We start from the raw sequence: 12,985 nt of genomic DNA on the forward strand, positions 1-12,985 counted from the left end.
TTCAGTTATGTGTTCCCAGTAATTTAAGAAAGGGAATATTTAAACATCAAAAAATCAACACTTAAAAATTGAGATCTTTCAAATTAACATTTGTGTTTGTAGTTTGTCTTGACAAGGTGAAACACCTGGGAGAGCTTGACCTGCATCCCCATGTGACAGTGACTAGCAGAGCTGAGTAGCCTCTGACCTCTTCAGACAGGGCATGAATGCTCCTCATTTATGCTATCTGGCTTCTATCAGGGTTGGGATTTACTGACCTCCGTGCTAAATGCTTTACATATATTAACTAATATAATTCTCACCCACAACCCAACACTGATAACAGTGTTGTCCTTATTTTATACATGAGCAAAATGACACTCAAAGATGTTAAATGCCTCAACTAAAGAGCTAGAAAGTAGCAGAGTTATGATTTGAATTCGGGGATGTCAAATTCTCAAATGCTCTTTTTTTTTGTATAGTATACTGCCTTTACTATGAATTCACATGATTGTAGGAAAACTCAATTTCATTTTAAACATGGTTGCTTTTTTTTTTTTTGAGACGGAGCCTCACTTTGTCACCCAGGCTGAAATGCAGTGGCACAATCTCGGCTCACTGCAAGCTCTGCCTCCTGGGTTCATGCCATTCTCCTGCCTCAGCCTCCCGAGTAGCTGGGACTACAGGTGCCCACCACCACGCCCGGCTAATTTTTTGTATTTTTTGTATTTTTAATAACACGGGGTTTCACCGTGTTAGCCAGGAGAAAAATGGTTGCATTTTATATTTCAAGTTGGAATTATCTTAAAACAGTATGTATTATAGTTTTCCATTGCTGCTGTAATCAATCACCATAAAATTAATGGTTTAAAACAACACAGTCAGTTGTCTTACGGTTCTGAAAGTCAGAAGTCTAAAACATGTCTGAAAGGCTGTGTTCCTCCTGGAAGCTTCAGGAGACAATCCTTTCCTTGTCTTTTCCAGCTTCTAAAGGTCATAGCATTCCTTGGGTCCTGGTCCCTTCCTCCACCTCCAGAGAGCATCAATCCACCTCTGCTTTCATTGTCCCATCTCCTGCCTTTGACTCTCCTGCTTCAACTCTTATAAGGAGCCCTTGATTACACTGGGGTTAGCTGAATAATCTGGGATAATCTTCCTATTGCAAGATCCTTAGTAACATTAGCAATTTTCTTCAATGTAAGCTAACAAATCCATAGATTTTAGAGATGATGGTGTAGACGACTTTGGATAGCCATTAATTGGCTTACCACACCATACTAGCAATGGGAACTCAACTTTGACCCATTTCTACACAAATAATATATCACTTAAAAGTACCAAAAACCACTAGGTAAATTACTTACATATCCTCTACTGGGACCGAGACATTTATTTAAAGAAGCATTTAATGTAATATAAGTGAAGTAGATGCCTAAGGAAGATGATTATAATCAAAAGATGACCTTAGCAAGTTATCTTTATTTGAATCCAAAATATGTTGCATTCTTCATTTCCATGGCAGATATAAATTAAACCATGCTCTGCAGAAGATAAGAGTTCTATAATCAGAAATCAACATCTGCAGATTTTATGACATTGCACCTGCATGTTTTGAAGTGAACACAAAAATACCAAGCACATATCAGAGGCTATCTTTAAACACTAATAATTTTGCTTTTTCAAGACAAAATATCTTAAATATAACTGTTATTCCTATTAAAGTCTTTGGAGACGTGCTAAGTCTGCAGATTTAAATGAAACTACTTTTTCCTTCTACTCAAATAGCTCCTCTGTTAAATGAAACTTCCACAAAAGAGTTTTTATTACCAGCTATGAAAAATTTAAGCTTACAAATACACTTTGAAAAAAGTACAACAAAGATAAGAATAAACTTGTCTTTTCAAAGGTGTAATCTTTGGTTTTATGCCAATTAAGGTTGTATTTTTCTGTGCAAAGAACTGTAGATTTAAACCATTATTATTACAAAGTAACTCAGAAAAAAAGAATTGTAGTTTGAATTATCAGAATGTTTTTCTCTTCCTTGGTACTTCCATTTCTTAATCACATTTTGGAGTATGCCTTCAAGATTGTTGTATAATCTACAAGAGTCTTCTCCTTTTAAACAAATTTGAAGATTCAATAATCGTCTTCAATTACTGATAAAAGAAGGCAAGATTACATTTTTTACAATATCCTCTTGGTTTATGATTCTTACTATTTGTGGAAGTTTTATGTATGTGAGTTTGGGTCAGACAGAGTTTTAGGCTTATTAAGTGATTTCCTCTTTCAATGACACATTATCCTAAATATTTTAAATCAGATAATCTAGCAGTTGAACAGTCTAGCTTTAGTCATCAGCTAGGAAGTATGATTATATTGCTTTCATGTTGAAAAATGTATTGTAGAACATTTATTTGTTTCCCCCTCTTTCCTCGGATAAGTCAATGCTGATTTTCTATTTGGAAGATACTGTTTTCTTATCTTTGTGGCAGAGATAAAAGTACAGAAGAAAGATAGTGGCAAAAACACCTGGTCTGTGCAAGAACATGTATTCCCTGCATTCTAATCTGCATAGTGAAAACATAGAGTTGTTTTTCAAAATAAGTAAATAAAGTCAAGAAAACTAAAGTGAATTTTCTTCCCCTTTTTTTAAAAAAATTATTACTATAAGGTAGAGAGTAGGCTGTAACAAGTATAAATATAAATTAATTTAAGAAAAAAAACAATATCTTTATAATATCCTCCCAAGTGGACACATATTCATCTCCAGTTATGTAAGTTTATTCTGCATATCTCTGTAAAATTCAGTTATTTTCTTCATATAGGTTCTTTCCTTTTCTCCTAAATAGAAACAAGTAAGTATGGGAGTGGGGCTGTTTATTTAGAGCAGTCCTTTTTTTTTTTTTATTTTTCTTTATTACACAACAGGTTTAATGTAGCATTTCCAAATTAAAGTAAGATGGTACTGGAATTTTGTATTATTTAAAAATTGAAAATGTAACAAATCCTTTTAGGTTCAGGAGTACATGTGCAGGTTTATTTTTTATTTATTTATTTATTTAATTTATTTATTTTTTTGAGATGGAGTCTCGCTCTGTCACCCAGGCTGGAGAGCAGTGGCACCATCTCGGCTCACTGCAAGCTCCGCCTCACGGGTTCCCACCATTCTTCTGCCTCAGCCTCCTGAGTAGCTGGGACTACAGGTGCCCGCCATCACACCCAGCTAATTTTTGTATTTTCAGTGGAGACGGGGTTTTACTGCGTTAGCCAGGATGGTCTCGATCTCCTGACCTCTTGATCCGCCCACCTCGGCCTCCCAAAGTGCTGGGATTACAGGCGTGAGCCACCGCGCCCGGCCCATGTGCAGGTTTATTACATGGGTAAATCTTGTGTCATGGGGGTTTGGTATACAGATTATTTCATCATCCAGGGAATAAGCATGATACCGTATAGGTAGTTTTTCCATCCTCACCCTCCTCCAATCCTCCACCTTCAAGTAGATCCTGGTGTCTGCCGTTCCCATCTTTACATGTGTACTCAATGTTTAGCTCCCAAAAGTGAAAACATGAGGTATTTAGTTTTCTATTCCTGTGTTAGTTTGCTTAGGATAGTGGCCTCAGTACTTTGATTGTGGGGATATTCCTTGACAGCGATTTGTGTATTTGAAACATTTCTTGTGATTTGTTTTTAAATTTATAATCTTGCTTGTAATTTTTGTGTATTTCTTATTTTTGTTCCTTAAAGATGAGACATTTGGGCTAGTAAAAGCTCAATTGTGCTTCAGTTCAAATATTTTTTTTAGTACAAATAGGAAGTCATTAACAATCATCATACACAGACTTTGTTGAACAGATGAAAAGCAAAACATTTGTGCTAGTTTTATGGCAAAAATTTTATTTTTATTATTTAACAAAATATATTCTGTTCTAGCGATTTCCCTTTCATTTTGTATTTTTTTGTATTTTTTGGTTAGGGGGTAGTGTTCCTGCTGGAAGTAGGAGAGAAGTAGGAGAGGTCTAGAGAGGGGGGCTGGGAATAGATCACATTAAGTTCTACAAAGTCAGGTGGAGGAATTTAGATTTTGTCTTGCAGGCAATATGCAAACCCTTAAGCTTCTTGAGCAAAAGTTGAGATCAAAGTGGTGGTTAATGGAAAATAATCTGCTAACAGTGTTTGGGCTGGGTAACAAGGGAGAGATGGGTGAAATAGAGTTCTAAACAAAAGTAGCCACTTAGCCTGGGGTAGTGCATACATGACCTACTAATAAGGGCCCCAGCCAAGATGGTATTGCTGAGATTGGAAAGAAAGGAAGTGGGCCAGGCACGGTGGCTCATGCCTGTAATCCCAGCACTTTGGGAGGCCAAGGCGGGAGGATCACGAGGTCAGGAGATCGGGACCATCCTGGCTAACGTGGTGAAACCCATCTCTACTAAAAAAAAAAAAAAAAATTAGCCGGGCGTGGTGGCATGCACCTGTAGTCCCAGCTACTCGGGAGGCTGAGGCAGGAGAATGGCCTGAACCCAGGAGGCGGAGCTTGCAGTGAGCTGAGATTGCACCACTGCACTCCAGCCTGGGCGACAGAGTGAGACCCCATCTCAAAAAAAAAAAAAAAAAAAAAAAAAAAAAAAAAAAAAAAAAAAAAAAAGGAAGTGTGTTTCAGGGTCCTTATGAAAGGAGATTTGGTGACTAATTTTCTTTATAGGACATCCTAGATAAAGGAATAAAACCTGAGTGAGGTTTTGAGCTTAGGAGGCTGAAAGAATGATAGTACCAGGGGTAGAAGTAAATCAGGAGAGGGAGCGTATTTGCAAGAGAACATAAGGAATTTAGTTTTAGACATGTTTTCTTTGTGATGCAGCAGAAAATACCGTCGTGTACATCTAGTGGTGAGATGAAAAATATTGGCAGTCTTAAAAAAGAAATTGACCTGATATGGATTTAGAAACAAGTGTGGTAGCCTTAGAAGTAAATGAGCCTTCTATTGGAGAGAGTTTAGCAGGAGGGAGCAGAGGTGTGAATGCTAAACCTTTAAATGTATTCAATCCACATTCATTTTAATGTCTTTATATTGCTTATCAGTGTCTGAAATTGCATCGTTCACAATGTGCTTACTTATCTGTGATGTGTTTCTTTAGACTACAAGCTCTATGTAACCTCAGACTCTGCTCGTGTTGCTCATCACTGCACCTCCAGCCCAGGGAACAGTGGCTGGCACATGTCAGGCAATGAAAATGCATCTATTGCATGGACAAATGAGTTACTGAATGAGAATATAAAGTTTTTGTAAATATTCAGATCTTCAAATAACTGCAGATAACCCTAGATAATTCACCTAGTCAAGGACAAATATTTCAACAGACAACACATTTCAGATAAATACGTATTTCACTTTTTTTTTTTTTTTTGCAGACTGCATTCTGACCTTGTATGTTGGTGTGTGGCTCTTCAGACATGACTGGAGTCGAGTTGGTTTTGAGAGATTTCTCTTCACCTTTGTTTTGTTCCTTTGAGAAAAAACATAGAGATTGTATGTGATGAATTTACATGAAAATGAAGTTGAATGTAAAATGTAACACCATTTTCCACTCAATTGTTAATTGGATCATTAAAATTGACTGTTTATGATGCACTAAAAATGATTCATGCATTTAAAATGGGCATTCATGGCCTACTATTGAATAATCAACCTCAGCCTCCACAGCTTGTTAGTCACAGGAGCCCTCTGGTTTTTTCAGGGTGGATTTTGTGTTTCTCTTGCTCACAGTTTTTCAATTCTGGTCTTTACTTGCCACAGGCCTAGCATTGGTCTAGGTCTTTTATGGCAGAACTTAAAATAGTGGAGAGAAGGCAGTTTGGTCCCATTCACACAAAACTCCCTTTCTTCTCTCCATGATTTCATGTGCTTCTACCTCATCATTTGTCTGATCATCTAAGCTTTCCTTTGAAATGTCGTCATGTCGCACCGGACATGGCTAGTGTGTGCCTCAGGATGTTCCTACCGGGGCAGAGTGAAACAAGATATGAGGTTAGATCATAAAGATTGACTCCTAAGCTATGCACAGTCTAGAAGGGGAAACAAACACACAAAAATGTTAAGTGCAAGAAAATGCAGGTGACGAATCAATGTCTGTAGAGGATAAGGATAGGGCATAAACAGGAAGTGGTCAATTCTATTGGAGTAGAAAGGAAAGAAAGGAAGCTATTCCAAAGATAGTGACTCTTGACTTTATAAAGATAAGATTTTTGTTTTCCACATGGAGAGGTCTTAGAAAACATTCCAGGCAGATGATGCAGGTTTAGCAAAAGCCAAAGGCGTGACTGTACATAGGTGGGGGGAGAGACTACAGTGGGAGCAGTTGGATGGGACAAAGGGTGAGTAGATGAGGCTTAAGAGTAGGCAGGGACCAGAAGGACACTGAGAGTCTTGTGTGCCTGCTATGGAGTTCTGACATTATTTATAAGCCGTGTATGTCACAGAAGCATTTTAAACTAAAAAATGAATTAATTGGCTGATTTTCGCTTAAGCCTCACAATAACTGTATATGTTAATATGGTATAATAATAGCGAGGCAGCTATTATTAAATATTATTATGTTATTGAGTATGAAATTGATTGAGTGGCCAGTTTATATGAACCTAGCTAGAAAGGTATAAGTCCAGAACAATTTATAAACGGTGAAGAAGCCTTCTGACTTTAATCAAGTCCTTTTGCATCATTATGATGTTATTCATAAACATTTCCATCATAGTCTTTATGTGTGTACAAATGTAGATTTATGTGAACAGTGTCTTCTTCTGGGGTAAGAGAGAGTTTGGGTTAGACTGATTTGCAGTTCTTGAATTACTGTTTATTGATAGGTGGGAATTACCCATGACATTTTGGTTTGTAAATTCGCTCTTTAAATGACTCCTTAAAAAAATATACATTGATATATTTATTCCTAGATATTTTCTTAGAAGACTCTAATCATTTATTCATAGTTCAGAGGTTTATTGTTTAAATGCCATTTTGAAAGGTCAAATTCCATGAAAGAAAACAGGATTTTAACTTTCTGTCATTTTTAACATTTAGCATATTTGAAATCGGAGATAAATTATTTTTTCCCATACCCACATGTTCTTGGAAAGAACAGATGCAAATAATTCCCCAGACATGACTTTTAAGATAAAAGGTGGCCAAGCGCCATGGCTCACGCGTGTAATCCCAACACTTTGCGAGTCCAAGGTGGGCAGAATTCCTGATGTCAAGAGTTTGAGACCAACCTGGCCGACATGGTGAAACCCCATCTCTACTAAAAATACAAAAAATGAGCTGGGTGTGGTGGTATGCGCCTGTAATCCCAGCCTTGGGAGGCTGAGGGAGGAGAATCATTTTAACCCAGGACACAGAGGTTGCAGTGAGTCAAGATCGCACCACTGCACTCCAGCCTGGTCAACAGAATGAGACTCTGTCTCAAAAAAAAAAAAAAAAAAAAAAAAAATCTAATGTGATGCCAGTAGACTTCATGATTAATATCCACAAATTATGGCTGTTGGAATAGTGTGGGATATACCCAATGGGTGCTCTACCTCTGCCTAATCTAAGTACTTCTCCAGTATTCCTGTTTTGAAAGGAAGGAGAACTCTTTCAGAAGTTTCTGTTTTTTTTTCCCCTTCTCTCTAACATCCCTTTATCATGCAAGCAAAGTATCTTAAAGGTTGACTCAACTAATATCCCTCCTGGTTTGAAGCAGTATAGCCTAGTGATTTAGCTCTCAGGTGCCCAAGTCAGATAGGACTTGGTTCCAATCCAGGCTCTGCCATTTGCTAGCTATGTGTAAGGAGCAAATTGTAATAGGACCTGTGACTGTTGTGAGGATTAAATACAGCAGCGCTAGAAAAGGGCTTAGCACCTTGCTTGACACATAGTAATTGCTGTTAGCTACAATGTTCTCGAAGAGAATAATATATTAGCTATAGCTGCTTTTATATGTTCCTTTGGAAAATAATCACAGTAGGCAAGGGTTAAAGATGAATGTAGTGACTTTCCCAGAGCAAAACACAGCAAGACTAGCTGAAGGGAAGTACCAGCTCAATGTTTGTGACATTATACAAGTTCTTCAACATATAAATAACTTTTAGTATGACATAAGAATTTATTTTGACATAAGAATTAGAAAGAAGTCAAGGGCACTCTCACGAAGCAATCCTAACACAATCCTCCTAATCTCCTCTCTACTGCAAAGCAGTCAACATTAATCAGAAAAGGAAGGCGGGGTTTCCACTGCCAATATTAAATAATCTCAGTGTTGTCTATCCTCTGGGCTCATTTAAACCCGAACCATTGGACCATGCTCCCCTAGTCCCTGAGGAGCACTCCTGCTTGTACTTGACATCTCTCATCCAGCCCTTTCAGACAGGAAAATACTGCTCTAAAAATCTTCTGTAGCTCTTTTAGATAATTCTAGTGAGTAATTCATGAAAATTATTCTCTAGATAGTTCTAAGCAAATATTGCTCTTGTAATGATCACTTTGGACTTAAACCTGTCACAGAAACACAAATTCTTATTAATAATGACCACTTGCAGAGTACCTACCATGTGCTTTATATATTACTGTCTCTAGTTCTCACAACAAAGCAGAAATTATCATATAGATTTTGCAGATAAATATATTTAGAACTTGTGAAAAGACTTGTTTAAAGTCAAGTTCCTCCACCTTGGCAGTATTAAAATTGTGTAGTGTATAATTCTAAGTTGTGGAGGGCTGTCCTGTACATGATAGGATGTTTAGCAGCATCTGCAGACTTTACCCACTAGATGCCAGTAACATCCCCATCCCAGAGCTATGACAACTGAAAGTGTCCCCAGATTTGTCAAATGTCTTTTGAGTGGTAAAATCGTTTTCAACTGAGAGCCAGTAGATTTCCTGTTGCTCTAGAGAATTTATTGTTAACGTGTGGTTTATGAAGACCAGGATACTTGATGTTCTTTGTTGAAACTCAATCAAGTAACCAATTTAATATTTGAGAAGTGATTTCATTTTGGATGATGGTAGAAGTGAAAATCAGCAATAAGAAGCCTCACTTGGCTTTTTCAAATCCTAGTATAGTCTCCTAAACATTTATTATTCTTTTTATGAACAAATACATACAGAATATATAAATTAATGAAGACAAGCCCGACACAGTACATCTACCAGATGGTGCCAGGTAAAACTTCTAAGCAATCATATATCGTAGCAGTGATTAAATGCTATTACTAGATAAGAAATGATGAAAATCAAGGCTCACATAGGAATGTAGAGAACATACCTGTGCTGTGGTTTGCTGAGACTGATTACTTGGATGAGAGTCTTGTTCATTCTGATGAGAACTTTGTTCATTCTCATTGTTCTCTCCTATAGGCTTTACCTTGTTGACTTTTGTCAGCGATTTAAACATCTTCTCTGAGGTAGTTCTGAAAACCCTCTGTATTTATGACTGTGCCTTAAGGTAGAGAAATGTACTTTGTTTTCCTTTTCTTTTTCTTTAGTAGACAAGCCAATTAGTTGTTTAATCAGGATTTTGTTCTGGTTAATTCCTACAGGCAACTCCTTAGCTAGTCAGGGCTTTGGCTTAAAAGCAGCAAATTACTTCTGCTTGGGTGATTTGCACTGTGTTTATGAACTTTAGAGAGTCAAAATGATCTTGTGAATAATTTAGAAGTAGAGGATTAAACACAGCTTCATAGCTGATTTGAATGATTTAACTGTGATCACACAACACATTGGTTTCTTTCTTTTTTTTCCTTCTAATTACCCACTTACCTATCTTTGTCTATCTAACTTTATGCAAAGTAATATGGAAATGATTAAAAAAAACATCCACGAGGGCTTATGATATGAAGCAAATCATTCACTCCTCAAAATCTCCTTCTCTGGTCCTTCAATGTTAGGTCACTATTTTTAAGTTCTCTTTCTCTGTTCTTCTGGTGGTTGATTTCCACATGGCTAAACAAACAATCAAAAAATCTGCTTATTCTACTCTCCCTCTGTGTGTGTGTGTGTGTGTAAATTTGACCCCAAACTTGTGTGAGATATAGGTACAAGACTAAGAATTGTTAAAGAGAACTTTTCTTCCCTTCTACCCAGAGCCCAGATAAACTTTGTTGATGTTCTATGCTGTTGGATGAGATTTTTAGTGCACCAAAGATGCACGTTTTTTTAAAAAGGGGTTCTGTTTTTGGCTTTGTTTTTAATGAAAGCACTTATCTTCTGCAGTTTCAAATTAAAACCAAAGCCTTTATGCAACAAAGCACATACCCACACCCAGGGCAGCCTAAGTCAACCCATCAAATACTTCTTGCCCTCTGTATTTTTGCAATCTGGAAATTTCCTTGAGATGCTAGGTATGTATTTTAAGATACATTTATTACAGTTAATACAGAAAAAAACCTTTACGTATTTATGAAGAAAGTATTTATGTATTTATGAAGAAAGCATTTTAATTTAGATTTCATATTACCAAAATTGTAGTTCCCTTATGGATTTTTAAAATAAATTAGAAGTTTTAATTTTGGATTTAACCATTTTATCAAAAATAAACTTACTTAATAAATAACATAATTGAATACATCATTTGACTTATATGGCCTGGAAACACAAAGCTATTTATTTTTGTTAAAAAATGGTGGGGGGTGTTTTTGTTCCATTATTGCTTCAGAAATACTTCTGAATAGATTATCAAATATGTATGGGGCCATTTTAGGAACTTTTCAGATAATCCTGTAATCCTATAATTGATTACATTTTGAACCTCAGATATAAGCATAGAAGCTGAGCCAAAAGAAGGGAAGGTATTAACAGCCAGCCTGTGACTAATTTTTTCCCTTCCTAAGACCCGCAGAGGAAAAAATGACCTCACCAGACTTTCTTATAAATCTCATAGTATTTATCAGTGGAAAGATACCAGGGAGTCCCTATTTATGAAATGTTTTTTTAGCAGGACATTTCTGGTCTGTCTAGATTGCTTGTTGTAAATAAGCCTGGAATTTAGCAGGCTGACTGGAGAATGGAGAGAGAGGTGCCATGTAAGCTCTGTAAGAGAATGTGGAACGAAGATGTCCCCAAACCAAACTGCCTTCCTTTTGTGAGAAATGTTTTTGCAGAAAATTCTCAAAAATTACTTGTAAATGCAAAACCAAAATGTGCCGACTACAGGAGAAAATGGTCTGTTTTGGATGCTGTGTCTGACGATTTGGGGTTTTTCCCAAAGTGAATGTTTTGTTTATTCCTGATGGTGGCTTGTATTAACAAAGTTTGGTACTAGGTAAGATCTGCGGTTCTGGGTAGTCTCTTTTGACAATTTAACCCTTTAGGTTTATCACAGGTCAGAATAAATGGGATAGAGATATTTTTAAATAATTCAAGCACCTTTAAAATGATTTAAAATGCCTCCAACAATCTGATTTTTGACAATAGAGTGGCATTAACATGGGCATTAAAATTGTAAATGACTACTTTCATTTTGTCTAGATCAGAGGACTTAAAGTTTGGAAAATGGATAACTAGAAAGAATTCTGGACTGAAGGGCATGCATTTTGTATCATTCTTTTTCACTTTAGTAACTCTGTGGACTAAGGTAAATCTCTTGCCTTAACCTGGAAATAACTAGGTTGGGAAAAAATGATGTTTGTTTTCTTCTGATTTTAAAATCTGTGATTTGTGGTCTTCCACAGAAGAGCGCTTCTAATCAGCAAGAAGACAAGGGAAGAAGGAGAGTTACTTATTCTGGGTGAAATGGCTTATTAGAATTTCACCAATAACAATTTATTTTTTTTTGTACCAAGTTGCCATATTGGTGAGGTAGTGTATGTCCAGCCATGTCCAGGTCTGTTTTCTCTGTTGGAGCATAAGCTCCTGCAGGCAGACACTACGCTTTGGCCACCTTCAGATTCCTGTGCCCAGTTCAGTGCTTGACATAGTCTAGGTACTCCGTGAAAGTTTGTTGAAAAAATAACAAGAAGAAGATGGAATAGACCATCTCTTAGTTCTGGATTAATGGTAAAGAGATTCTCTGTGGTAGATGCAGTAGGTAAGAAGAAGGGGAAAAAATCTTTCTGGAAGAATGCAAATGTTATAGCCTCATTGTTTTTTATTAGTAGTCATTGCAGGCTGAGGTTGGGATAGGCTAAGAGAAGCGTGCATAAAATAATGGTATATTTTACAACGAATGGTGTCTTAGATACCATAGATGGTATACAAATGGCACATAGGAATATAACATATAAAATATAAGTCAGATGGTAATAAAGCCATGCTAAGACAAGAAGATTATTATCATTAGCAAACAGTTCCATATTCTTATTGTGACTAGTAATTTTATTTTCAGCAGAGCATTAGCCATCATATAGACATTGTTTTAATGTTATGGATTTTTAAGTTTTATGTTAAAATTTCAAATAAGTTTTAGCTTTATGGTTCTATAAAATTATAAGCAAATGAAGATTATATCTAGTTTCAGGTTTGAACATATTTAAGTATTATTCTTATGAATTATTCAGATAGGATCTGTAATAAAGTTTTCACTTAATAGGAGTCAGTTTTGGGAAATGCGATCTTTCTTTGAGGGAATCTTTAATGGTGGAATTTCAGACATTCCCACTGTGGGTAATTTTGAAGGAGGAGGACTTTCTTCTGGTAATTCTCAAATCACAGTCTCCTCTGCTTCTGGATGGGTTCACGGGTTGAAGACTTGTTTTTATCTGGCAAATTGCTGGAAACAAATTAAGGTTATAAAACCAACAAAGGTTATATTTTCCCCTATGCCTACTAGAAAGAAACATTGAGGCAATTTTCCAAGATCTTTCCGAATTAAGTTCTAACAGTCTGAATATTATTTCAATAAGGGAAGAGCAACCACTGAGTATAAGGGGAATAGCTGGTTTACAGTAGATAACCTAAAACAGTAATTGAAGGGAAGCTCCCAGAAGTCTTCTCCCATCTCAGGTTCAGGGCTGTGTATTTTTAGGAGAAGATAATCACCTG

General features: G+C 36.6%; 1 protein-coding gene across 1 annotated transcript in view; it reads right to left on the reverse strand.

Moving 5' to 3' along the window:
• The window catches only part of CNGB3 (cyclic nucleotide gated channel beta 3), a 157,181-nt gene extending 147,732 nt beyond the window's left edge, over positions 1-9,449 (reverse strand). The window contains exons 1-2 of the mRNA XM_025394403.1: positions 9,273-9,449; positions 5,402-5,483 (exon numbers count right to left, since the gene is read on the reverse strand). Coding sequence (XP_025250188.1) covers positions 5,402-5,483; positions 9,273-9,401 — 211 coding nt within the window. The 5' untranslated portion in view covers positions 9,402-9,449. The remainder of the gene's footprint in view (positions 1-5,401; positions 5,484-9,272) is intronic.
• Positions 9,450-12,985: the final 3,536 nt, after the last annotated feature.

The sequence above is a fragment of the Theropithecus gelada genome, chromosome 8, assembly GCF_003255815.1.
Source record: "Theropithecus gelada isolate Dixy chromosome 8, Tgel_1.0, whole genome shotgun sequence".
NCBI classification, from domain to species: domain Eukaryota; kingdom Metazoa; phylum Chordata; class Mammalia; order Primates; family Cercopithecidae; genus Theropithecus; species Theropithecus gelada.